The sequence below is a fragment of the Pectinophora gossypiella genome, chromosome 21 (assembly GCF_024362695.1).
Source record: "Pectinophora gossypiella chromosome 21, ilPecGoss1.1, whole genome shotgun sequence".
NCBI lineage: Eukaryota > Metazoa > Arthropoda > Insecta > Lepidoptera > Gelechiidae > Pectinophora > Pectinophora gossypiella.
This window is the reverse complement of record NC_065424.1, coordinates 902,920-930,885: the sequence shown is the minus strand read 5'-3', so window position 1 is coordinate 930,885 and position 27,966 is coordinate 902,920. Positions and strand designations below refer to the sequence as shown.

Below are 27,966 nucleotides of genomic sequence, written 5' to 3'. Positions count from 1 at the left end.
GGTTTCTCTTGTAAATATAATGTTATCGGGGAGGGTGCCTTCAGAAGTTACTTCGGTCTTATATGGGGCAAACTTGTTTGCACTTGGAAAGAAGGATGGGGATGTGCGGCCTATTGCTGTTGGAAACACAATTCGTCGTATTGCCTCCAAGGTTTGCTGTAGGCATGTTCTCCCTCAACTTAGCGGCTCCTTCCAACCAAAACAGTTAGGTTTTGGTTTAAAGAGTGGCTGTGAAGCAGCTGTGCATGCAGCCCGCACTTTTGTTTCCGAAAATGAAGGAGCGGTATTGCTTAAGGTTGATGTCAGAAACGCCTTTAATACTCTTGACCGGAGTGCGCTTTTGGGGGAGGTTAAGGAGCATATACCGGCGATATATCCATATTTGTGGCAATGTTATGGTGCTCCTTCTTCTCTGGTGTATAGAGGTTCCTTGATCAGCTCTGCGACAGGTTGCCAGCAAGGAGATCCTCTAGCTCCGGCCGTTTTTAGTCTGGCGATAAATCCCATAATATCAGCTCTAAATTCTCCTTTTAACGCATGGTATTTGGACGATGGCACTTTGGGTGGGGATGCTTCGATGGTGTTGAGGGATCTGGAGGGCCTGGTAACTTCGTTTGCGGGCATAGGTTTACGTTTAAATTTTTCTAAGTGTGAGCTTTTTATTCGTTCAACTGTGCCCTTAGACCAGAGGGCTGAAATTATAAGGAATTTTGAAATGGTGGCTCCGGGCATTAGGACTTTGGGGGAGGGTTCTCTGCGTTTGTTGGGGGCGCCGGTTTTGGACGAGGCTGTTCCAGCTTTCGTAAATGATCACATTCATAGTTTTGGTGAGTCTGCGGAGCGTCTTTACAATATAAATGCCCACATGGCGCTCTTCATTATTCGGTTTTGCTTGTTTGTGCCTAAGTTCATGTATGTCTTGAGATGCTCTAGGATTTGGAAATTTCCTGCTCTTACGTTAAGGTTGGATGACATGATTCGCGAGACTCTTTCCAAAGTGTTAAATTGTGACTTAGGTGGCAAAGCTTGGGATCAAGCATCTTTGCCGGTTAGATTTGGTGGTTTGGGAGTCAGGAGGGTTTCTGACGTGGCGCTTCCTGCTTTCCTTTCATCTGCCTATGCTTCCAATCATCTATTCGGTAGTATTGTTAACCCATCTTTGGGTTCCGTGGAGATTGGTGGTTTGGTGGAGGCTAGGGCTGCTTGGGTTGTGGCTAGCGGTGGGGACGTTCCGGTTCATCCGAGCTACCAGAGGCTTTGGGATGAGCCACTTTGTAAATTGGCGCATTCCCGACTCCTGGTGGGCTGTGATAATACGGTCGATCGTGCGCGTCTTCTTGCTGTCTCTGAGAGGGAGTCCGGTTTCTGGCTTCAAGCATACCCATCGGCTAATTTAGGAACGTTGTTGAGCAACAGTACCCTCTCTATGGCGGTTGGCCTTCGTTTGGGGGCTAGGACTAATGAACCGCATAGATGTTGTTGTGGTGAGGCCGTCAATGAGTTGGGTCATCATGGCTTGTCCTGTCATAGGAGTGCCGGTCGCATATCCCGTCATGCCTCGCTCAACGATATTATTCGCAGAGCACTCGTTGCGGCCAATGTACCGGCGGTGCGGGAGCCGAATGGCATATTCCGTTCGGATGGTAAGCGTCCAGATGGAATGACGCTGATCCCTTGGAAGTTTGGCAGATCTTTGGTATGGGATGCCACTTGTGTGGATACCCTGGCGTCGTCGCATCTGGACGGTACTTCGTCTCGCCCCGCGGCAGCGGCTATTGCGGCTGAGTCCTTGAAGAGGAGGAAGTACTCGGGTCTGGCAGGATCGTTCCTTTTTGTCCCATTTGCAGTTGAAACGATGGGTCCTTGGGGTCCAGAAGCAAAAATATTTGTTAAGGATCTCTCAATGCGTCTTATCGGGGCTTCGGGAGATGCTAGGGCTGGTAGTTATTTCTGTCAGAGAATTAGCCTGGCGATTCAGAGGGGTAATGCTGCCAGCCTGTTGGGCACCTTGCCTCGATGTGACGCATTGGAGGAGGTGTTTTATTTATAAGATGTGTTTGTTTTGTTTTTAATTGTTTGAATAAATAAATTACTATTATTTGGTTCATGGATTTTAATAAGGAAAGTGCGACATTTTGTCACTTTTCTATGACGTCCCAGGTTGCTTTTTCATACAAATTCCATAGTAATTTCGTGTTTTGACGTTTAGTAAAAAGTAACTGATTTGACTAGTTGGAAGCTACCCTATTATTTGTGATACATACACTTATGAGTTTAAATGATTATACCCTTAATTTTACTGTACATTTTACACCCAATTTTCTCTAACGAGTCTTCCATACACGTCGCCTCACAAAACTTTACACAATTTCACTATCAACATCCTCCTTATCAGTCAACTTACCAGGATACAATGGCGTTATTGAAATATGAGATGACACCCTATTTGACATAGAATAATTAGAATGACAGCAGAACAGATATATAATACATCGCCTAGTGTGAAAAAAACAAAAGATGGCATATCTTTTCGCAATAAAAGTATATAGCTTAGTACGAGAAAGACAAGAGATAATAATATATGTCATCATTCGTTAAGTAGGGCAAACCAGAAATTGTACAACTTTACTTTAATGAGTTTTCATAAATAGTGGCCCCGATTCCTGCAGACATCCTAATTTTATTTTAAGTTATATCGGTTATTTTCTTATCCGCCGAAAAAGAAAAATATGAATAACCTGGGCGAATAAAAGGCATCTCGCTCATATGCAATCCGTTTTACGTGTGCTGTTAACTTAATTCTGTCGGGTTATTGACGAATATAAAATTTCTGAAAGGCTTTTTAAAATTTCGGCCTAAAATTGACGTGCGTTCCATAAATTTTATCCTTTTCCTTTCCGGCGGATACGAAATTGACGGGTATGACTTAAAATAAAATTAGGAATTTAGGATGTGTCTGCAGGAATCGGGGCCAATATGATGGTAAATCACATGATGGTAGATCACAAGGTTTTTCCCTATAGTACGACCGCCGTAAGAAGTCCGTTTTAACCCGACTGCGGCGAATCAAAAAGCATAGTTCTAGTATGAATGCCATTGAGGTGTAATTTTCCGTGCTGGCTTCCTGAGTCAAATCGGACTTCTTACGTTACGGCGGCCGTACTGTAATTTTGACTTAATGAATAGAGAAAATCAATATGAAAAACTTTGACTAGGACTGGATTTGAAAGCGCAGCTATTGTCAAGCTGGGACGAGCGTGTTAACCACCATCTTCATCCTGACTTGAGTAGAGCTGTTGGTTTAAATCGCGTCCGAGTCAAACTTATCGACTTTGTTTAACAATTAAGCACTATTGAGTGCTATAAAAAGAATAATCCTTCACTAACGCATGTTCTTACGATGTACAATACTCATGTAACGGGATTTTATTTTTGTCATTATCGTCTCTAGTACAAACTACAATGCTTCTAGTTTCCACCGGACCTCACGTCTCACTACCGCCATCTATCGGCCCACACTAAAACCCCATGTAATTTCAACAGATCTGCACTGAGTACGCGTTTAGGTACACCTGAAGAACGTTGCGATGCTGTTCGTCCAATGCTGCCACCCTCGGAGGAAGGAGTCCAGGGTTCGATCGCGACACGTTGCCGAGGCTTTCCGCTAGATAACGCTTTGGATCCTCGATACCTAAAAATAGGAAAAAAAATAGTTTCAATGTGGCCTCTTTAACCTCCCTGCAGGCCTAGCACGGTATGGAAGCGCGACGCGAGACAAAGTAAGCGCGACTATCGGGACATCCGCGATTTTTTAAGATGTACCATTCCAAAGAAAATATCTTATTTTTTATTGTATATTGCTTATAGAGCCAAGAGAAAGAAAAGAAACAGATACCTATTTTCATAAGAAATGAGAAAATAAATAGTTTTTTAACATCATTTGTGTGTGACACTTTTCATATTCAAGTCACGAGAAAGTCGACGCGCGAAGGAACCTTAGCTCGTCTGTCAAATTTGACAGCTCGCGCTTTGACAGTTACTCGTTGTACTCGCGCCGTTAGCGTGTCAGGCCCGCTGAGAAGTGTATATGATACTGACTGGCTACTCTCACGGGGCATTGCAGATTCAATAAGCACCTACACAGAATGGAGCTGATCGAGTCCCCTTTATGCTGATTCTGCTAAGGGAGGATGAGACGCCACTACATCTGCTGTGCAGCTGTGAGGCTCTCATACATAGTAGAAGCCGTACACTTGGGGGCCACATAATGGACCCCCAGGAAGTCATGAAGCTTTCCCCCAAAAAAAACGTTGGATCTCTTCGAGCGGATCGGTCTAGAGGAGGATTTTTAAATGTAGGGATTTAAGTCACAATAGAGCTGACAAGGTCGCAGTGATCGCGCGGCTGTATCAGTTTAGCCCTCATAATTCTCAAGTAATAATAATACTGACTGGCTAGCGGGTCGTTGCTGACCCCCTTGGCGCAGGTGAGGTGGCTGTACTGCGCCTGGTAGCCGGGCGTGTCGTCCACTTCTATGAAGTGATCGTCCGGCAGCGAGGACTCGTCGGTCGGCAGCTCGAACAGCGCGATCAGCGCCTGAAAAACAGGTGAACTTTAAGCTTTGTCCCGGGGCCTACAACTCCACCAACACGCACTGGAGCAGCGTGGTGGAGTATACTCCACACTCACTGACACACAAGTGCCATAGATAAAGCGCGTAGTACTTGACGCTACTTACACACCCCGGACATCTCATACAAACTACCTCGTTTTACACAGACACTACCCACTGACATTATAGTACACGCGGATCTGTGTTTGTGACGTTGACACCACACGATTCAAGTCTAAACTATGTTTGGGGGGGTAAACCTAGCTCAGCCGCTGGTGGGGAGCGGAGTAGCCGTTTAATACGTAGTATTATTCATTCTGGCATCCTGGCTGTCATAGCTGACAGGTGGGACAGCAGCTTTATTCCCATCGGCATCTAAACGTCTTTTATTTTCTTTTGCGGTTACGTTTGTGAACAATATGGATGTAAAATTGTCCGAAATAAAGTATATTTTTCTTTTTTTATTATTATACCCTGGCACAGACCGCGGCAGAATCACGAGCTGCAGAGTACGCGGTACGGTGTCGCCAACACCCATATATCTGTGATTGCTGTACCTGCAACAGTTTGGGCCACAGCTGCGCCAGCGCCCCCTGCCGGAAGTGCGCGGAGTCAGTGAGCAGCTTGACGCAGCCCACGGCGGCCGCCTTGCGCTCCAGCGCGCCGCTCACCTTCTGCAGGTCCGGGATCAGCACGCGCTCTACGTACATCGCGAACATACTGGAACAAATAAGCCCTTTGTTAAAAAACATACATAAAATTAAAACACATCATAACGGGTTCTTCCCGATATGAGACTCTGTGAGGACACAGTGAGTGCGGTTTGCAGTGAGCGGCGAGAAAATGTTTTTCGTTAGTTTTAGATCTGTCTTTATTTAATAATCAGACTTTCATAATTTATCTTGACACTAGTACACGACCCAATTAGATATATCAAAGTACCTAAGCTATTGTAGTGATATTCATTTTAGTGATGTATCAGTCGATCGATTAAAACTCGAAAAAAAAAAGAATCGATTAGGTCGATCGATTCTTTTTTTATCTAACACTACTTACTTGGCCTGTACCGGACCTGTCAAATATTCAGGTTAGGTAAGTTCGGTGGCTCAGCGATAAACGCGCTCGGTCTGCGATTGTTGAAGTTAAGCAACTTTCGCAAAGGCCGGTCATAGGATGGGTGACCACAAAAAGTTTTCATCTCGAGCTCCTCCTTGCTTCGGAGGGCACGTTAAGCCGTTGGTCCCGGCTGCATTAGCAGTCGTTAATAACCACCAATCCGCACTGGGCCCGCGTGGTGGTTTAAGGCCCGATCTCCCTATTCATCCATAGGGAAGGCCCGTGCCCCAGCAGTGGGGACGTTAATGGGCTGATGATGATGATCAGTCGATATTAGATCGATCGATTGTTTTTTATCTAACACTACTTACTTGGCCTGTACCGGACCTGTCAAATCTTCACGTTAGGTAAGCGGACCCTGTGAAAAACGGGGTAATGCTAGGGGGGATGATGACTTACTTGGCCTGTACGGAGTCCACAAGGTCTATCAGGGGATCGGCTCCGAAGTGCGCGGCGTAGAACCCCAGGAAGGCAATAAGGCCGCGCACGTACTTGGTGGTCTTGGAGGACGAGAGCCGCTGGAACAGGAGGGTCATAACCTGTTTCGTGTATGGCTGCATCACTTGTCTGAGGGAAAAATGATAGCGTTTATTCACAAGACACATAACATAAACAGCCTACGTATATATACGTCCCACTTGTGGGTAGTTCGTAAAAATACGTTTGGACTGCCCAAATACAGAAAGAAGAATATACATATTATAAAGAAAGTAGCATGATAAATCATCTATCGAGTGAGTTGTGAGATGGATTACCAACTTCATCAACCCTAGTGTCAGGGTTACTATTGAGCCGTCAAAGGCCCAAATGTCACATGTAACGACTACGTACTTAGTAAGTAGTAACCGGGACGGATCATTTTACTTTCTGACAATCAGGTGATTAGCCTGTAATGTCCTAATCAAACTAGGGATGATAAAGTAATTTTGGTGGTATGTAAAATTCCACTAGATATCAACTGAGAATCGTGGTCTGAATCATCCCCCTAAGTCTATGATGACGTAAGTGTTACCACTGTGTTACCATTCAATTGGTATCTCCAACATTCCAAGGACGTAAATTTTACGATGTCATTAACACACTGTATAGGCCACTTAAGTATAATTATGAACTACTCACTCTCCGAACTTGAACAGCATGGTCTGTATGAGGTAGAAGCCCTCGTGGTCGTTCGTCTTGGACGCGATCAGTTTCTGGAACACGCCCAGCATTGCGTTCTGTGGATACAACAATAAAACATTACAAACGGCTAAAAATTATGCGGTCGTAATGCACGAAAAATTAATTTTAAAGATAAAGTTTTTTATTGTGCATAAATTTAGGTACAGTTATAGTTGTAAATTACGTCTCACTAAATTTTGCCTTTGCAGCCATATACACATTTCACACAGGCAATGAAATAACATAAGAGAGAGAAAACAATAATAAAAAACAAAACAACAAAAAACTATTAATTAAAGAATATATACAATGAATAAGTCATCATCATCATCACAATAATGTAATACTTTAATCTTCTTCTTCTATCGTGTGGATTGAGAGGTGAATTACCAACCTCATCAACCCTGGTGTCAGGGTTATTATTGAGCCGCCAAAGGCCCCTGACATGGCTCATGTTACGACTACTTACTTACATCAGTAAGTAGTAACCGGGACCAACGGCTTAACGTGCCTTCCGAAGCACGGATCACCTTACTTTCGGACAATCAGGTGATCAGCCTGTAATGCCCTAACCAAACTGATTTTCGTGATATGTCCCCACCGGGATTTGAACCCGGGACCTCCGGATCGTGAGCCGAACGCTCAAACCACTGGGCCACGAAGGCCGTTACGATCGCCGTCTACAATGGTCGAGCTAACTGTGCTAGTAAAAATCGGATCATTAGTTTAGAAGATAAGTGGTAACATTACTTTGCACAAACGCACATACAAACATCTCTCACCCTAAACGCATATACCTGCTCCGTTCCGTCGTGGGTAAAAATTGCACTTAAGATAAATGAATAACTCAATGGTGTAGGTCTGGTATCGGGGCTTGAACCGGCGCTTCCAATTTGAGAAGCACGCCTGTGTATCACAGGACTAGAATGATTTATTGACGAAAAATTAAAATTGATAAAAAAATGGTCATCTAGAGTGGTCGGTCATCGACCTAACAAATCACAAAGGAGAGTGCAACATACCAGCTTGTTAGTCCTGAGGATGAGGTCGGTCCGTGCGGCGACGAAGGCGCACAGCAGGCGCACGAGCGGGCGCACGTTGGCGGGCCGCTCCCACAGCGGCGGCGCCACCAGGCACGGCAGCAGCGCGCCGTACGCGTCCGAGTCCCCGCCCGCCGCGCCGCCCGCCCCCGCCGCCGCCCCCGCCCCGCGCAGCTCCAGCAGCAGCGACAGCATTTGGAACACGTACGGCATGAATTCTGTCCAACAAACAACATAACATCACATGTGTGAAATTGCTGCTTAGCAATAAGGCCGCCAGATTGTACTGTATCTATCATCATCTGTGTTAATTTGTTTTGTATGTTGTGTGCAATAAAGTATATTTGATTTGATGTGTGTACAGTCATGACCAATATCATGTACCCACTTTAGAACAATGTCGCACTATCATATTTGACATTTCATGAGACTTACGGTTCAATTTGTCAAAAAAGCTAATGTGACATGGTTGCAAAGTGTTTACATATTACTACTCGTGACCGTACTTCTTTCTTAACGACAATAAAAAGGAATGTTCTCAATATATCGCATTTAAAATGTTTAAAATTATAATGGCAATAAATATTTTAAAACATCATATAAAGATGTGTCCGTAGAGGACTATTTAGTATTTCCTCTTTATCTTGGTAACACACTTTTCTTTGCAAGCGCATTGCAACACACACACACAGCCAGCACACATTACACACACACAGCACAGCCAGCACACATTACACACACACAGCACAGCCAGCACACACTACACACACACAGCACAGGACACAGCATTTCATTTTACCACTTTAAGATACGTTAATCACTAATCGAGGAACCGATTAGTACTTTGCTAGTTACTACGACGGATCTTTATTTAGTAATCTGAATTTCATAATTTATCTTTGACCTAGGATGGACTTGTCGTTGATAAAATTAAATAATTCTGACGCGGCACATACCTTGGACATCATTCTGCAGGATTTCTTGGAATATTGGGAAAAGCGCGTCTTCAAATGCCGTGATAGCGTTCGGGTTGGACTTTGTCACCAAACTGCAATAATGAAACAATAAAATTAGAGCAATGTGCACTTTGGTCACACCACACATCCATCTAAGGCTGGTTTTCCACCAGAGCTGTGAGAGGTAGCTAAGGTGTGTGCGAGGAAAAAATCCACTAATAGAATCACTTCATTTTCCTAGCCTCGCTCAGCTAAGCTCTGGTCAAAACATGCGAGAAATGTGTGCGACGGATCGCACATTTGCGCATTTTGACAGCTCCGCTACACTTCATCGTACGAGACATTTACCTCGCACAGCTCTGGTGGAAACCCCTACAAATTCAAATTCAAAAATATCTTTATTCAGTAGGTAACATAGTTACACTTTGAATCGTCAATTTTTACATAACGAACGTCTCATCCGCCTAAAACTACTGCAGATTCTCACAACCTGTATAGCCGGGGAAAATAAGCTGCAAGAAAAACCTCGGCATAGGACCCTCCTAGACGTTCTTTAAAAAAAAATGCACATACACATTTCCACAGCACAGTCTGCAGCTACACATCCTCATACGACACATTTTACTCGCACAGCTCTGATGGAAAAGCAGCCTTAACATCATCATCATCAGCCCATTAACGTCCCCACTGCTGGGGCACGGGCCTTCCCTATGGATGGATAGGGAGATCGGGCCTTAAACCATCACGCGGGCCCAGTGCTAATTGATGGTTATTAACGACAGCTAATGCAGCCGGGACCAACGGCTTAACGTGCCTTCCGAAGCACGGAGGAGCTCGAGATGAAAACTTTTTTTGTGGTCACCCATCCTATGACCGGCCTTCGCGAAAGTTGCTTAACTTCAACAGTCGCAGACCGAGCGCGTTTACCGCTGCGCCACCGAGCTCCGGGCTGTTTATGTATGCTATGTAAAACAAATACTCACGAGACAGCCAAGGAAAGAGTTTCGAAGAGGTAGTGGTTGAAGTGCGGCTTGCAGGGGTTCTTGGCTACGACGGCCAGCATCTGCGCCAGCTTGGGCAGCGCCTCGCCCAGGAAGGACAGCCCCGCCTCCTGCAGGCACGCCAGCGTGCGGAGGATCGCTGCGCATACACAAAAACACCATATCGTCGTTGCCAATTTAAAATCTACAGGGTGTTAGTGACAGCATAACGAAAACTTTGGGGGATGATTAAGTGCATACAGGGTGTTCGTGACATCGTAACAAAAACTTTGAGGGAATGTTCAGTGTATACAGGGTGTCGACGAAAATCGTATGCTGAGGTGGCAGTGGGGCTGGCACGGGCTGAGGCTCACCTTTCATGATGTACTCGTTGTGGTCGTCGAGCGCGGCGAAGAGCGCCCCCAGCAGCGGCGCGGCGTGCGGCGCCAGCTGCGGCCGCGGCACCATGCCGCCCGCCACCAGCTTCTCCACGGCGCACGCCGCGTACGTGCACACCACGCCGCGCCCGCTGATGTGCTGGATCTGGGGGGGGGGCTTGTGGTTACAGCGCAGACACTCAAAATCATCATCACCAGCCCATCAACGTCCCCACTGCTGGGGCACGGGCCTTCCCTATGGATGGATAGGGAGATCGGGCCTTAAACCATCACGCGGGCCAATGGGCGGATTGATGGTTATTAACGACTGCAGCCGGGACCAACGGCTTAACGTGGCTTCCGAAGCACGGAGGAGCTCGAGATGAAAAAAGCGCCGACAATGTAAGCCAATTTTGAAAAATAAATATTTATGAATTTAAATTTTGATTTACGCAATACTCAGGCGACGTACATAATGTGGGACTTCCAGGCTACGTTCCTCGAAAACAAATTAAAAAGATATGCAAGCGAATACTTCAGGGAACTCACCACAAGCGGGAAGGCGTTAACGAGCAACTCTTTGGGCAGCAGCGAACGGAATGTCATCAGGTATTTGATGGCGTCCGCCTTTAGCACGGGGAGTTCCGTCACTGAAAGAAAATAATTATCACTACATAGTATAAAACAAAGTCGCTTTTTCTGTCCCTATATCCCTATGTACGTTTAAATCTTTAAAACTACGCAACGGATTTTGATGCGGTTTTTTTTATTAGATAGAGTGATTCAAGAGGAAGGTTTATATGTATAATAACATCCATTAAATAGTGGAGAAATACTGTTATTTTTGAGGTTTTCAATGTGATGTCGTAAATAATTTCATTTTTTCCTCAGCATTGCACCCGAGCGAAGCCGGGGCGGGTCGCTAGTGTTATTATAAGCAAAATGATTCATGAACAAAACAACAAATTTTCATTTTAAAGGTTTTCGCGTTATGGGTAAAAATATATATATTTTTTTATCGATCATACTAAGGTTTTTAGCTTGCATGATTGTCGATATTTGACTTATTATCCTGCAAGGTATAATACACAAGACGACCGTTTAACGTTTTTTCGCGGAGCTTCGTGAGTCGTAAAGTTTGCGGACGAGTGGAGTGCAAAGTTGTAGTATGGCGCTATTCCATGCTATCCTATTCCGTGATCCTCCGTCATCATCCAGCATCATCATCTCCTTAACATTATCTCGTTTTCACAGGATCCGCTTACCTAACCTGACGATTTGACAGGTCCGGATTTTTACAGAAGCGACTGCCTGTCTGAGCTTCCAACCCGCGAAGGGAAAACCAGCCCAATACAGGTTAGGTTAGGTCACATACCTCCGAAAATGCATTTCTCGGTTATGTGGGTTTCCTCGCGATGTTTTACTTCACCGTTGACCACGTGATAATAATTTATGATCCCAACTTGAATTCAAAAACAAATTCGACAATCGTTGCTTAAGGCCTGTGCTGGATTCCTGCGACCACAAAGTGAGAGGTAAGCATTCTACCATCTGGGCTACCACGGCTTGTTGGGAACTCCAGATTTTGATAATAATAGGTTGTCTTGAAAACGATATAATTTAGACTAATGGTTCTCAAAATGGTTTGGGCTACGATATGGTTTAGAAATTAGGGCTACTCACAACCCATACGATAGAAGTATGAATAAAGGACTTTTGAAATTACGAACAAAGTTTGTCACCGCCCGTTGGCTCGGTCGGTTGGTGAGTCGTACTAATAGAATAGAATAGAATAGAAATAGTTTATTATGAAAGGACGCCACACACAAAAAGAAAGACAACAATATCATATCTTATTTCCACTAAAACAATTACAAAAAAGCAAGAAGGATGTTAGTCGAAATGATCATAAGGTGGTGGTGGACGTCCTGAGATAAAAGGGCCTCACTCAGCACAAGTCGCGGCGCGAACCACGACGCTGATATTATGTGGACCCTATTGGGTGACGCACGAACATCGCGTTCCATAAACATGTGTTAATGGTATAAATACATAAATACTACAGGCGGGGCCCGTTACATATTCGCTCGCGACCCACCAGTGGGTCTTGACTCTTGACTTATAGTTTGGGAAACTGTGGTTTAGAGTATGAGTGTGGTGTCTCACCGCCGGGCCGCTGCAGCTCGGGCAGCACGTGCGTGGCGGCGAACTGCGCCAGGTCCACCAGCGGCGAGGCGCGCGTGACGCCCGCGGCCGCCGTGCTGCCGCGCGCCGCCAGCGACGTCACCAGGTACAGCGCCGTGTCCTTGCCGCGCCACGCCGCGCCGCCCGCCTCACCGTACTTGCTCAGCATCAGCTGCCGCACCACAACACGTTACTATCATCATTACTTTAAGACCCACGCTCTGTCGGCGTAGCGTTCTCCATGCTACTTTTTAAGGAAAAATTGTGCAGTCATTACTGCACATACATAAAAATAGCCATAGCCATAGCTATTTTTATGTATGTGAAAAGTTGTTAAAATAAGCGTTTGTTATTATAAGGAGGTATGTGTACATTAACCTCTCGTCTGCCGAGATACCAGACACAATAGATTTTACATTGTGTCTGGTCGAGATCCGCGTTCCGGCAGATGAGAGGTTAATCCAATCTTTTCTTAAAATTCCTACCACTTCTGATTTCTAACAGTATTTATTATGACCAATGCATACCTGCACGTACTGCCCGAAGATGGTCATCATCTTATCCTCGTAGTGCTGAGCGAGGGTCTTGACGAGGTCGCAGGCGGCGCGGCGCCGCGTGTCCACGTCGGAGCCCTCGATGTCGCGCCGCACGTACTCTTCTGGGTTGTCTTCGAACAACTCCATGTCCGACTCTGTAACATACGTATACAGGGTGTTAGTGACATCGTAAAGAAAACTTTGAGGGATATTTCACGCCATAATTCTGAGCTGGGAGATTAAAATAGCCACATCAAAGCAATCTAAGAACGCAATATGCAATTTCCTTCTAAATATGTACCTTCTAACTAGACATACGCAACTACACACGCACGCGCACTCACACACCACACACACACACTCACACACACATTCACACACACACAGACACTTACACACACATGTTTCATTCATCTATATCTTTATAATAATAGTTCGTTGCACAAACTTATAAGTTATTTATAAGCTCACGGATGAATTCTGCTCCTCTAAAATACAGGTTGACCTAGTTTAGGAGGTAGGAAAAACCTTGTTAATAACGCTCAAAAAACTTATATATGTAATTGTATACTACATAGTTTTTTTGAAGATGATTAATAAAAAATTTATTTTATTTATTTAATTTGTCATTTGCGCATATATAAGTAGTTGCGCAATGCAAACAACTGTCAAACTGCAATATTGCTTTTTTAGATGAATTGCTTCGATGTGGCCATTTTAACCCCCCAGATATAAAGTGGAATTTTTGGTCGCAAATGTATGGAACAAAATAATTTAAAAAAACAATAAAATTGTCATGAATTTTCCGAGAGGAAAATCCACTTGTGATATCAATTCAGAATCATGGTCTGAATTATCCTCCTCAGTATTTGTTACAACCCACCGCTGGGGATACGATCTGTATGGAGTGACCGGAGGGTGGGTTAAGATGTTAGGCCAATCTAGTTACTCACCTCGGAATTCCATGTTGGGTATGACGACCTTCTCACAGATACTGCTGAGGGTGTTGGGGTCCTCAAACAAGCTTTTGTAGCTGTTCTTCTCTGCTACCTTCGCGAGGAACGTCAGCGCATTCGCAACCAGCTGAGAACAGAACAATGAAGATTTACCTTACATATACTTTTTTTAGTAGTTGTTCACCCAAGGAAAGTATATTCCATGTTTTGCAGACGTCTTCTCGAAATTTAAAAAAAAAATAAAAAAGAAATACCTGGATGAGACAAAAAAAATTAATATAGATATCAAATAAAGTTTTTGACGTGACTTATTGTAGATTTGCCGCAGATGGCATTAACTACTTGGCCGGACAAATGGGAAGCGCTGAAGGCTTACACCCGGTACAACGTTTAAGACAACAGGCCTGAGGGTGCCCAGTTGGGCGCGAACCTCGGCTCAGGGCGTCGTCTGAGAGGATGGTAAAACATAGCGTTGAGGATATGATTGGACTTCTAAAAAAATAAATACAACCACAAAGTATCTGATAAAGACTTTCAAGTCGATGATGATGATGATGAGTGATAAGTATAATTTTCTTTTCTATGTACCATTTATTTATTTTTCTTTTAATGCATATTACGCCTGCATGCAGGCCGAACACATCACAACATTGTTATTTGAATTATTGTATCAGCTTTGATGTGTTCTCGCAAATAAACTGATTTGATTTGATGGCAGATCGCAGTGCAGTGAGAAAAAAATTGTCGTTTATGTGGTGTGACGTGTCGTGACGTGACTCACCGCGTCGTACTTGGTGTGCGGGCCGGTGGAGAGCAGCACGGTCCACACGGCGGTGACGAAGGCGGGCGCGTGCGGCGCGAACTCCTCCTCATACTTGAGCGCGTACAGCGCCGCGCACTCGCACACCTCCGTGCGCAGCTGCTCCATTACGCCCGGCTTGTCCTCATCGTCCTACGAAACAACAAACAAAGTTAAAGCACATAATAACGGGTTCTTACCGCGTTTATATGGGGATATGAGACTCCCGATATTTCGACACTGTTGCAAGTGCCATGATCACGGGATGACTGATGAGATTGGAGTGGAGTAGGTAGATCCATAATTTTCTACGGGCAGACATATCTGTCTACCCTCTTTCTTTGCCGCTTGTTTATGTTTTTGATATCGGAATGTTCGGAACCATAAACAAAAACATAAACAGGCGTCCGCGTCGTCTGTCTAAAATAAAATTGTTATCCAAGTTAAAACTCACCTCGGTCTCCAAGCAAGGCACTTTAGCTTGCAGTAGGTTGAGGAGATTGGGCATCCAAATAGGCATGTTGTCTTCAAAGTACTCCGGTAGATCTTGACAGTTGAGTGAGTAGAACACTTTGCAGATGAGCACCAGCGAACTGTAGATCACTTTCAACGCCTGCGGGTTGTCTGCGTGGGTGTTCCTTAGGTCCAATGTGGCCTGGGAAAATGATACATTATCTTCTTCTATCGTGTGGATTGAGAGGTACATTACCAACCTCATCAACCCTGGTGTCAGGGTTATTATTGAGCCGCCAAAGGCCCCTGACATGGCTCATGTAACGACTACTTACTTACATCATTGAGTAGTAACCGGGACCAACGGCTTAACGTGCCTTCCGAAGCACGGATCATCTTACTTTTTGGACAATCAGGTGATCAGCCTGTAATGTCCTAACCAAACTAGGGATCACAAAGTGATTTTTGTGATATGTCCCCACCGGGATTCGAACCCGGGACCTCCGGATCGTGAGCCCAACGCTCAACCACTGGACCACGGAGGTCGTCGATACATTATAAAAGACTAGTTTCCAACTAGTTTTTTTTTTTTGACGTGACTTATTGTAGATTTGCCGCAGATGGCATTAACTACTTGGCCGGACAAATGGGGAGCGCTGAAGGCTCTCACCCGGCGCTGAAGGCTCTCACCCGGATTCCAACTAGTCAAATCGGTCACTTTTTACTAAACATCACGTCACGTGCGGATCTTAATAAGGGGGGGGCACTCTCGCGGGGCATTGCAGACTCAACAAGCTAAGGACTTTTCAGGCTTGAATCACCTGATTGTACGAAAAAGTAAGATGATTCCGTGCTTCGGAGGGCACGTTAAGCCGTTGGTCCCGTCTATTAGCCGTAAAAACACCTCCACCAACCCGCAGTAGAGCAGCGTGGTGGAGTATGCTCCATACCCCCTCCGGTTGATTGAGGGGAGGCCTGTGCCCAGCAGTGGGACGTATACAGGCTGTTTATGGACCGCCGTCCATAATATAGGCCCCGTGCCGTAGGACTCCCCAAGTGTTCTAGGCAGCCCTCGGCGGAGGGGGAGGCGCTTGACGCGCTCCCATGAGCGTTGGGCCCGTAAGGGCATCCGCCGGCAGGGACGCTGTTGAGAGCAATTGCGTTCGCGTATCCCCGCCACACGGCGGCAAGGAGGAACACCGTTGGGTTTTAGTAGGTATACCGGGTGGCGACACCCGGGGAGTCCCACATAACCAACTCCGGGGGGGCGTGGTATGCGTAACGCATTTCCCAACGTTAAAAAAAGGCTGGCACTATTTTACTTATACTTACAACAAACAAGTCTGTGAGCGGTTTGGCGAAATTGTCTAGCACATGTTTGATCTCTTCCCACAGTTTCTGTGACTTGAACTCGTATCTGTAGCGTTTGAACAGGGAGTGCGCCGTGCGGAGGACACCGTTGATCACGTGGAAGTCGCCTATAAAATAAACAACACATCTGATGCTGACCACGATCCTCAAATATGAGGGACCGACCCAAGAGAGAGAGAAATTGTAGCTCAATTTATAGCTAGTAAGCATTAACAAAAAAAAAAAATGTGGTGGTGGTGATAGTGTGGTGATGGTGGTGTTAGGTGTTTTTTTTTAAATGAGTATGAGTACATGAAATGAATGTGAAATCATCATCATCAGCCCATTAACGTCCCCACTGCTGGGGCACGGGCCTTCCCTATGGATGGATAGGGAGATCGGGCCTCAAACCATCACGCGGGCCCAGTGCGGATTGACGGTTATTAACGACTGCTAATGCAGCCGGGACCAACGGCTTAACGTGCCTTCCGAAGCACGGAGGAGCTCGAGATGAAAACTTTTTTATTTTTGTGGTCACCCATCCTATGACCGGCATATGCGAAAGTTGCTTAACTTCAACAATCGCAGACCAAGCCCGTTAACCGCTGCGCCACCGAGCTCCTCAGGTTGAATGTGAAATAAACGGTAATAACTCATTTCACATTAGCAGTGGCGGCTCTAGGGCGGTGCGAGCGGTGCGATCGCACGGCGCGCCGTTTTAGGGGGCGCCAAAATCAACCAAGATAGGACCACCCTGGCTGGCAGCCCCGGATCTACAGGGAAGGTACTGGATTCGTCACACCTGCCCTGTAAATTAGACCTCATACCTAATTAAAACTCATACCTTTAACGGGTGGCTGGCGAAAGACAGGGATAAGTGGAAAGAGCTGGAGGAAGCCTTTGTCAAAAGGCAAATGGACGAAGAAGATAAATAACATTTTTATAATTAAATACATTTCTTTCTAAATATTAAGTTAATGCTAAAAAAAAAAAAACAGAAAAAATGTTTGTTTTTGTTAGAATAAGTTCATAAAAAGGCTATATCTATCTATCTACCTTTAATGGGTGGCCGTAAACGACATTTCAAACAGCCTCCGTGGTCTAGTGGTGTTAGGCTCACGATCTGGAGGTCCGGGTTCGATTCCCGATGGGGACTTTGTCGAAATCACTTTGTGAGACTGTCCTTGGTTTGGTAAGGACTTTTCAGGCTTGAATCACCTGATTATCCGAAAAAGTAAGATGATTCCGTGCTTCGGAGGGTACGTTAAGCCGTTGGTCCTGGATATTAGCCGTAAAAACACCTCCACCAACCCGCAGTGGAGCAGCGTGGTGGAGTATGCTCCATACCAGTATATACCGTATATAGGCTGTTTATGTTATGTAATTCGGTGCCCGTAAATAAATTAAAAAAAAAACCGTATTTTGAGGGGCGCCACTGGGGTGGGAATTGGTCAAGAACTACCTCCTCGCGGTCCACCCTGGGCAACGGCTTAGCCGGCTAAACGTTCTCGACTGAAATGGCTCACCGGACTGTTCCTTGCGAATCTCCCGGTGCTTTATCCTGCGATTTCATCATGGATCCCCAAAACAGTCCTTTTCAGGACTCAACCACAAACAGCCCTTTTCAGGGCTCCCCCAGTAATATCTGTCCTACTCGAGTACCTAAGACGAGAACTGTTGGACCTGTCACACGAATCCTCCAAATAAACGTGGAAGGATTATCTGCAGCTAAATGTGAATATCTGGCCAGGCTAGCTTACGACCATAATGTAGATATCATATGTGTGCAAGAACATCACATACACATGGAATGCGACCTGGCTCGGAGGGCCCACATCGAAGGCTTTAATTTGGTAGCCTATACACTATCACCCATTTATGGTTCGGCTGTCTATCATAGATGGTCACTCAGTAATTTCGAAGTCATCAAAGTAACCAATACCAACAACATTGAGATAATAGTCGCACAAGTTGATTCACTTAACTTGGTCTCAATTTATAAGCCGCCACACTCAAACATATCTGGTTCCTTACTACCCGACATTACGCATCCTGCAGTGTTTCTGGGAGACTTCAATAGCCGCCACACAGCCTGGGGTTATGCCGGAACTGACCGGAATGGTGAAGAAATTCAAGACTGGTCCGAAAGAAATGGCTTTCACTTAATCTTCGACCCAAAAGGTCGAAGTTCTTTTAGATCTGCTAGGTGGAACTCGAACACGAACCCAGACCTGTGTTTTGCGTCTACCGATATCGATGGCAATGCTCTCCCAGTAAATAGAATAGTTCTGAATAGTTTCCCTAGAAGCCAACACAGTCCAGCCCTCGTTACAGTTGGCCTGGAAATCCCTTTGTTAGAATCCACACAGCGACCTCGCTGGAACTTTGCAAAAGCAGATTGGAACGAATTTACAGCAAAACTGGACGCTACGGTGAGATTTATCGGACCTTCTGTAGATAATTACAACCGATTCGTACGAGCCACAATAGCCGCCGCAAAACGAACGATCCCTAGGGGCTACCGGAAAGAATACGCGCCGGGTTGGACGACCGAAACTGAAGAGGCTTACCAGCAGTACCAATCTACCAACGACCCCAAGGCTGCCCAGCGGTTACTAGCGTCTTTAGATGCGTCACGGAAAACAAAATGGGAGTCTTGCGTTGAGAGCATGGACTTTACTCACTCAAGCAGAAAAAGCTGGAATATGTTGAGGAAACTGGGTAGTGCCCCACAACACGAAAAGCAGTCACCTTCCATCGATCCTAACAAGATTGCAAAAAGGATACAAGATATTTCTAAAAGTTCAAAATCAGGAAAACCTTTCACAAAATCAATCAAAAACACTGTGTTTCAATTTCTTAAGACCGCAGAAACTGATGATGCGATAAGTAAGCCTTTTACCCTCCCTGAGCTGGAGGTCTCGCTAAAGAACACAAAAAGCAACAAAGCTGCCGGACCGGACGAAATATACCCCGAATTTCTACAACACCTTGGGAAAGTAGGCAAAAACTGGCTGCTCCAGCTTTTCAACGACATCCTCGAAACTGGTACAACCCCGTCAGTTTTTAAACTAACTAAAGTTATTTCCCTACTGAAACCCGGGAAATGTCCGAGCGAACCTTCTAGCTATAGGCCTATTTCACTCCTATCGGTTACATATAAACTACTAGAAAGAATGCTGTACAACCGCATTTATAGTATTGTGGACATCAACATCCCTCCAGTGCAGGCTGGCTTTAGGGGCAACAGAAGCTGCGCCGATCAAGTGCTGGCTCTATCCTCATTCATCGAAGCTGGATACCAACGAGGCCTAAAAACCGCAGTGGCTTTCGTCGATCTTAGTGCGGCTTACGATACTGTGTGGATAGATGGCTTGCTCAATAAAATTATTGACATCATCCCATGCCGCAAAACTATCCGCCTCATTAAGGCCCTGCTCAGCCCTCGACACATAAAGGTTCACCTTGGCGAAAGCTGTAGCAGATACCGGCTTCTCAAAAATGGGCTACCACAGGGATCGGTATTGGCACCACTGCTCTTCAATGTTTACATTCGTGACATGCCAGAAACCAGGTCTCATAAATTTGCTTACGCAGACGATCTGGCACTAGCGTATCAGTCCCGAAGTTTTGAGGAAGGTGAGATTGCACTCTCGCAGGACCTCGACACCATGGGAAGCTACTACACCCAGTGGCGTCTAAGCCCTAATCCGTCGAAAACCGAAGTGACATCGTTCCACCTGACCAACTGCCTAGCTAACAGGAAGCTTAAAGTAACGTTCTGTGGCGAACTCGTGAAACATAATTTCACCCCCAATTATCTTGGCGTTACACTCGACCGGTCCCTGACGTATAAGCAACACCTAGACAACGTCAAGCAAAAGTTGAAAACCAGAGTGAACATCCTCCGACGTCTAACGGGTACAAGCTGGGGGGCTTCTGCGTCTGTTCTGCGCACGGCAGCTCTAGCCCTGGTATACTCGACCGCTGAGTACTGTGCGCCCGTATGGTACCGTAGTGCACACACACACAAGGTCGACACTCAGCTACACGAAGCAATGCGCCTTATAACGGGAGTGATAAGATCTACACCACTCCCCTGGCTTCCAGTCCTGGCTCATATTCCACCGCCTGGGCTGCGTAGGTGCAAAGCGGCCGCAAATGAGTGGAATAAGTGCTTCTACATGAACCGCTCTGGCCCCATGCCAATAAGGGACACGCTGGATAACCTACCCAGAGCGCGCCTTCCATCAAGGTCACCGATCTGGAATGACGAGCGCATAAAAAGTCAGTTCAGTGTGGAAGATACGTGGAGGCTGGAGTGGAACATGTTCGACGGCACAAATTCGGACCTTATTCAGGATCCCTCGCGGAGGGTCCCTGGCTTTGACTCCAAGCGAAAAATCTGGACACGACTGAACCGGTGTAGGACCGACTATGGAAAGTCAAACCATCACCTGTGTAGATGGGGCTTAAAGGAGTCACCATACTGTGAATGTGGTCACCCGGACCAAACCATATCTCACATAGTGAACGAGTGCCCTCTGCACCGGTTCCCAGGTGGTATAGCCGAGCTGCATTGTGTGACGGATGCAGCAGAGACTTGGTTAAGGGAGCTTAAGCTGGATATTTGATCCAAGCAGGATATTTGTCTGCCATACGCAATAATAATAATAGGGGCGCCACTGAAGTCTCGTACCAGCTAAATATTTTGCTACGGCCGCCACTGCACACTAGTTCCCCATCCCGTAACAAATTGATTGAAGTAATCCCAGTAAGGGTGGAGTGGTACAAGAGAATGAAAGAACGTCGCACATTCACGCGATATCACCTATCGATGTAATTCTGCATCGAACTGCTGTGAGAAACGTTGCTAAGTTTTAGGCTTGTATGAAAATATGAACTATGACATCATTCACGAATGTCTAAAATTTCAACCCTATTTCACCATTGTTGAAATTCTAGAAACAAATCTTTCTGAATAAATAATCCTTTTTGACATTTATTCAAAAATAATTATTTTTTTTTTTTTTTTTCATTTTTGTGCACAAAAATGAAATAATTATTTAAATAATATAAAATATACATATAAATGATAGAGAAAAACAATCTTACTTTCCAAAACATATTAATTTAAAAACATCTCATTTAATAAAACACTTCCAAACCTGTAACTTGATCTGCATTGAACATGTCATGAAAACATATAAATAAATACCTTAAATGGGGTATATGCAATAATCATTAAATTAAAACTAATATCTATTATTTAACATGGTAAGATGGGTTTTTACTTATTTATTATGTGTTTTAAAAAAATACCTGTAGCAAACTTCTCCACCATCTCTGGAATGAGACTGGGCCACTTCTCCGGGAAGTCACTCTTTCCGATGATAGACACAGCGTCACTGAACTGTCTCTGGATAGCCTCCGGAGACTTCAACATCATGTTCACTATGAGAGTCTTGATTGTGGCACGGTCTGAAGCATGGATCCGGTCTGCACTGTCTTCTTCCTGAAGTATATTTATTTATTACACAATAGAGCAAGAAACTTTCATTAAAGGGAAAGAGGAGGTACTTTTTTATGTTAGGTATGATCTCTACTTTCATTTAGTTGTATTTTTTTAATAAATTAAAAACAAAATATTAACATAACACAGCATGATCCTTGCATCCCCGAAGGGATAAACCGAGGTGTATAGTGTATATGCACTCACTGTGTTTAAGTCTCATGTAATATGGGGGAGCCTATTGCCATTAACCATATAGAAATCCTGAAAACCATGTGATACCAATTATTATGTATGATCCAAATATGAATTGAAATTCATAAAGTCCAATTCAGTCGTAAAAAGAAAACAATCCTAAATATAAATGTATCTTTTAATAATATTAGAGATAAATTACAGTCGGCATACCTAATAGGGTGGGCCTATATATTGCAATCACCCATATAACAGTCAAACATGTTCCATATTAAGACATGCCTAGGATGATAAGCAAATGCACTTTATATCAATAAGCCAATGTATGCTGTATGTTGTATACATACCACAGGCCAGTTTCTTTTGATATAGTTTTTGAAGGCAATAGCTGCTGCTACACGGATGTTCATGTCTACTGCATCCTTGTCTATGAGGTGAAGCAGCAGAATGGCATAGTTCTGATTTATTTCCACACTTTCCAGAAATTTCTCTGCTGAAGATCAAAAATAAGATTTTATTATTATTTACATTTGGTCACAATCGGGTCACTGCAACGATCATAGCGCTTTTATTAGGTATATAATTATATATAGGTATATGGTGGTCTACCTCCCTCCGAGGTAAGCAGAGACTATCCATTTGGTGTGCGTTACCCCAACAAGAAAGTATCTCCTAGAGTTATATGAGTAGAACGTATAGTTGGTGCCTTATCTGCTGTAAATGTGCCCCCACATAAAAAATGTGTGCCCACTGTCGTTTCGAAAAAAAATCGAAAAAACGATTCTTGCTGGGGTAACGTTTTTCTAGCAGGAAAATTCTAAACGAATGATCGGAGAGAGAAAAACTGTGCATGGCCAGATAGCTTATATGTGTGCCAAAATGTGCCCCCAAAAATAAAATCTGTGCCCCTTCAGATTTTCGAGATATTGCATTTCCTGCTGGAGTAACGTTTTGATGAATAGTATATCTCTAAAACCATTGCATGTGCCCCTGTAGAATAAACATACGCGAGTAGCTCTTAATGTGTGCCCCTTTGTGCCCCAATTAGATTTTAGAAAATATTTATAGTTTTCAAGTTATCGCGGTTTTATGAAAACCCGAAAAAACATCGCAGCGCCTAAATGAGACAAGGCATAACTTCGCTGAAAACTGTATTCGGTCTTTCTTGACGCTAATAATAACCATACAAAGTTTCAAAAATGTTCATGCATGCGTTTTTGAATAATCTTGCTAAAAGTAAAAACGATGGTGTCATAACTTTGACGGCAAAATACAAGGAACTGGCACAATCCCAGATGTGTAGGTGTAAACCAAAATCTTGTGCCTTTAGTCAAAAATATATGGTGAAAATATTGAGCTTCAAATGTTACGCATTAAGTAAATATAAACAAAAAACCAAAATATGTAAACAACGGCTGGTTATCCGACCAAATCTGAATGACTACTAAAAAGCGACGGATTCATACATATCGATGACCTTCTTTACTTTACTCACTAACCGGTTCACACGTGTTGTGCCTGAGTACACTGAAGTAGAAAAGTAATAACTAATAAAATAAAGTTGTTATTGGATTATATTTTAATAGCTGTTTCTATGACCTTACACATGATTAAGTACATTTATAAGAGCCATTTTCAAATAAAATGTACATGTGACTAACATGCTCAAAATCGTGACCAAACTGTTTTGTGACATACCTGTATTTTTATACTAATGTAAATAATAATTTCCACATCAACAAGCTGTTTCATTTATATAGTCACAAGGTGCATTTAATATATTTTTTAATTAGCCCTCAAAACTTTTGAACGCGACTGTAAGGACAACAGCTTAGGTATAATACGTCCAATAAAGAAGGTCCTCGTTAAGTATGAATCCGTCGCTTTTTAGTAGTCATTCAGATTTGGTCGGATAACCAGCCGTTGTTTACATATTTTGGTTTTTTGTTTATATTTACTTAATGCGTAACATTTGAAGCTCAATATTTTCACCATATATTTTTGACTAAAGGCACAAGATTTTGGTTTACACCTACACATCTGGGATTGTGCCAGTTCCTTGTATTTTGCCGTCAAAGTTATGACACCATCGTTTTTACTTTTAGCAAGATTATTCAAAAACGCATGCATGAACATTTTTGAAACTTTGTATGGTTATTATTAGCGTCAAGAAAGACCGAATACAGTTTTCAGCGAAGTTATGCCTTGTCTCATTTAGGCGCTGCGATGTTTTTTCGGGTTTTCATAAAACCGCGATAACTTGAAAACTATAAATATTTTCTAAAATCTAATTGGGGCACAAAGGGGCACACATTAAGAGCTACTCGCGTATGTTTATTCTACAGGGGCACATGCAATGGTTTTAGAGATATACTATTCATCAAAACGTTACTCCAGCAGGAAATGCAATATCTCGAAAATCTGAAGGGGCACAGATTTTATTTTTGGGGGCACATTTTGGCACACATATAAGCTATCTGGCCATGCACAGTTTTTCTCTCTCCGATCATTCGTTTAGAATTTTCCTGCTAGGAAAACGTTACCCCAGCAAGAATCGTTTTTTCGATTTTTTTTCGAAACGACAGGGGGCACACATTTTTTATGTGGGGGCACATTTACAGCAGATAAGGCACCAACTATACGTTCTACTCATATAACTCTAGGAGATACTTTCTTGTTGGGGTAACGCACACATCCATTTGCTATAAGGTAATGTAGACTTTTTATTTTTCATCACTACTACTTCTTTGTTACATAAATTATAGCAAAATAGGGTTAGGTAAAACATTATAATTCCTAAACAATGGTTAGTTTTCCATAGATCAGACAGATAAATCAATATCAAACAATATTTTGTTCTCAAATACAAACCAAGAAAATTAATGTTTTTAGAGATTGCTATTCAATACTTCAATAGTAGAGACTATATCACACGAGGAATCCGTTATTTAACAAAAGAACTAAATATAATAAATAAAATATTATTCACACTCATGTAAATAATTTTATAGGTTATGAAATGAACAATGGACTTTATAGAACAAATGTGAAGCTTTCCATCAAAAACATCAGTGTAAAATGATGTTTCCCTACCTATTATTCTTAAAAAAACGCGTATATTACAGTAGAACATAGAGAAAGTAAGATTTTGTGATTAACTTACCGGGCCGCCTAATGTTAGGATCTGGATTCAAGGTTTGCTGTAAGTAATTCGCCAACGTAGCCAGATTTTCGTCGGTCACTTCCATTTTCGCCTATTAATGTAAAATTGCGGATATTTAACCACTGTTTCCTGAATTTATTTCTAAAAATTCACTTTCGTAACGTACATTCGCTCGCACAACGGACAGACAGAGTAGTGTTGCACTCATTCATTCATTTCTTATGTCAAATTCTTGTCAAATGTATTCTTGTCCAACCAAAGACCAAGAATCCTTGTGTCCAACCAATGTCTAACAATCCAACCAAAAATCCAACTATTCGAGATTCGATCGACTTCGAATCGGGCAAACGTTAGCCCCGTCATCAAGTCATAGACGGGAAAACTTCTATTTCCCTTTTTATTTATTATTACTTTTTTTTATTGCATTGGTAATTAACGGACGACAATTTGGATTCATTTCTTGGGAAACTGTAATGCACGACCATGATAAAGCCCAACCGAGTAATGTACATCCAAATATTCCGTGACCATATGTACACGGATTATCATCGCGTACATTCCGTGGCTGCGAATTAACACCTTGGACAAAAGCGACACAAGGTGATAAAGCCCATCCAAATATTCCGTGTACACTTCCTCCTATTGGTCGATCGCGCTCGTCGCCTATTGGTTAATTGATCAATCTATTATTTGTGGTTGTGCTACGTTTACACGCAGTAGGAATGTACTCTATTAAGATATAGCGATAGAAACGGTGTCAAACAGGCTTGTTGGTAACCTCGTTTGTTTTTTATTCTATTTTTATACGTTTAAATAAATGTACGAACAAACGAAGAGCCGTTAACTTTTATCACAGTATGTTAGTATATCCTAATAAACAGTTTATAAAAAAAAGTCTGGAGGTTTGAAAGTTGTTTTATCAAAATGTTTGTCAGGACTTAAAGTTTGTGGACAGGAGCCATGCTTACCAGCTGTTCACGTTTACAATAATACATAAACTCAGTCCCGTGCACAATCCTTTGTGGGGTAATTAAATTAGAACCATTTGTTATAAGACAATTTTTGATACAAATCTTAAGTCAGATATGGTTGCCCAATCCGTAAGCCAGGAAAATACCCGAGAAGACAGGCAATTGAAGATATTCTACATTTTTGTATAAATTGACCGGTAGATTAACAAGGATTGGTTATGTAGATAATGGATTGGTTAACAAACCATTCCCTCATACTAGACTCTTTTTGTCAGAAAGAACCCAAAATCATAATTGCCCAGTCCATATGACCCAAAGTCAAGAATCGCTGGCAACTGAAAATATTCTATAATTATTTTTACAAGACTAATAAGGATTGGTTATGTGATAATAGATTGGTTAATAAACCATCACCCGACATGGGTTAAGTCTTGAAACCTGGCCATATAATATAATACAAAATAAAATGAAAGTCCAGTCATTTCAGTAGGTAATTAAATTTACACATTTGAAACAGTTTATTTTAATATTTTATAATTACTTTTATAAGAGCATATTTATATATTTATACCACAGACCAAGTAGAGATGCTACGCACTAGACGGTAATGTTCCATAGTAAAAAAATTGCTCTGTGGAAACTGCTCTTATAGAACATGACAGCTCTTTTTTTAAATTGAATTATATGCCTTGGAAGTTAGTAGCTTTGGTTGGTAGCAATTTTAGCCTTTTTCAGCCTAAATCGCCTCCCCTTTTCACCCTATAAAATTTATTTATTTTCAATTGGAAGGGGAATTTGAATATGATGAGTAGTGCTATTTATTATTTTATTTTAGGCAATTATTTTGATGTTGTTTCACTTTCCATATTTATCTACAGATAGAACACAAAAAAAAATAATTCCCTCAACAGAATGGACTAGGTATGGGTGTGGCGTTGTAGGATGTTTATTTGTTTCTGTCGATTTAGAGCTGTTGTGAGGTTATTATTATTTTTTTATTTTGTGTTTCTTATTTCAGATGCACCCATTTACTCCATTCCTCGACGCCCTAGATAAAGAAAGCGGGTGATTGTCACGAAAAAAATCTGACATCAATTTGTGCAAGAATGTACTCTGATTACATGAGATCCAAAAAAACAATCCATTAAAAAATAAAATAATAAATAGCACTACTCATCATGTTCAAATTCCCCTTCCAATTGAAAATAAATAAATTTTATAGGGTGAAAAGCGAGGCGATTTAGGCTGAAAAAGGCTAAAATTGCTACAAAGCTACTATTTTTTTATTTTGGTTTTCCCCAAAGGGTAAGGCAAAGGGAACTATGCCCATACAGCCATGTCAAATTGAAAAATAGATTAATGAAATGATGAAAGGTGATGATGATGAAACCTAAGCCCCCACCCTCGAAGTAGACTCCTACTCCGAACCCCAAACGAATTAACTCAAAAGTCCGCATAAACTTTCGAGTTATGAAGCGGCTTCCTGCCACGAAGCGAAAATAGGCAGATACACTTTGTTTATTGAATACTCCGATATAATAACACTCGCGAATGTCTTCCGACTAACTTAATGCGATCATTAACCACAAAACACCACTTCGTATT

The 27,966-nt window shown here is 43.0% G+C and overlaps 1 protein-coding gene across 4 annotated transcripts in view; it reads right to left on the bottom strand.

Moving 5' to 3' along the window:
• Window positions 1–26,144, bottom strand: part of LOC126376480 (exportin-2) — a 192,327-nt gene extending 166,183 nt beyond the window's left edge. For 3 of the 4 annotated variants that reach the window (XR_007567722.1, XR_007567721.1, XR_007567720.1), the window contains exons 1-19: window positions 25,391–26,144; window positions 22,575–22,720; window positions 21,843–22,035; window positions 16,503–16,648; window positions 15,172–15,372; window positions 14,700–14,870; window positions 13,916–14,045; window positions 12,954–13,117; window positions 12,409–12,598; window positions 10,792–10,892; window positions 10,240–10,408; window positions 9,869–10,025; window positions 8,886–8,977; window positions 7,912–8,147; window positions 6,848–6,945; window positions 6,128–6,295; window positions 5,170–5,332; window positions 4,452–4,596; window positions 2,672–3,691 (exon numbers count right to left, since the gene is read on the bottom strand). Coding sequence is in view for 1 of the 4 variants with exons in the window: in XM_050023881.1 (XP_049879838.1) it covers window positions 3,537–3,691; window positions 4,452–4,596; window positions 5,170–5,332; window positions 6,128–6,295; window positions 6,848–6,945; window positions 7,912–8,147; window positions 8,886–8,977; window positions 9,869–10,025; window positions 10,240–10,408; window positions 10,792–10,892; window positions 12,409–12,598; window positions 12,954–13,117; window positions 13,916–14,045; window positions 14,700–14,870; window positions 15,172–15,372; window positions 16,503–16,648; window positions 21,843–22,035; window positions 22,575–22,720; window positions 25,391–25,475 (2,910 nt within the window). In the remaining 3 variants the exon portion in view is untranslated. Of the gene's footprint in view, window positions 1–2,101; window positions 3,692–4,451; window positions 4,597–5,169; window positions 5,333–6,127; window positions 6,296–6,847; window positions 6,946–7,911; window positions 8,148–8,885; window positions 8,978–9,868; window positions 10,026–10,239; window positions 10,409–10,791; window positions 10,893–12,408; window positions 12,599–12,953; window positions 13,118–13,915; window positions 14,046–14,699; window positions 14,871–15,171; window positions 15,373–16,502; window positions 16,649–21,842; window positions 22,036–22,574; window positions 22,721–25,390 lie in introns of those variants that run through there. The other variant, XM_050023881.1, reaches the window with a different exon arrangement.
• Window positions 26,145–27,966: the final 1,822 nt, after the last annotated feature.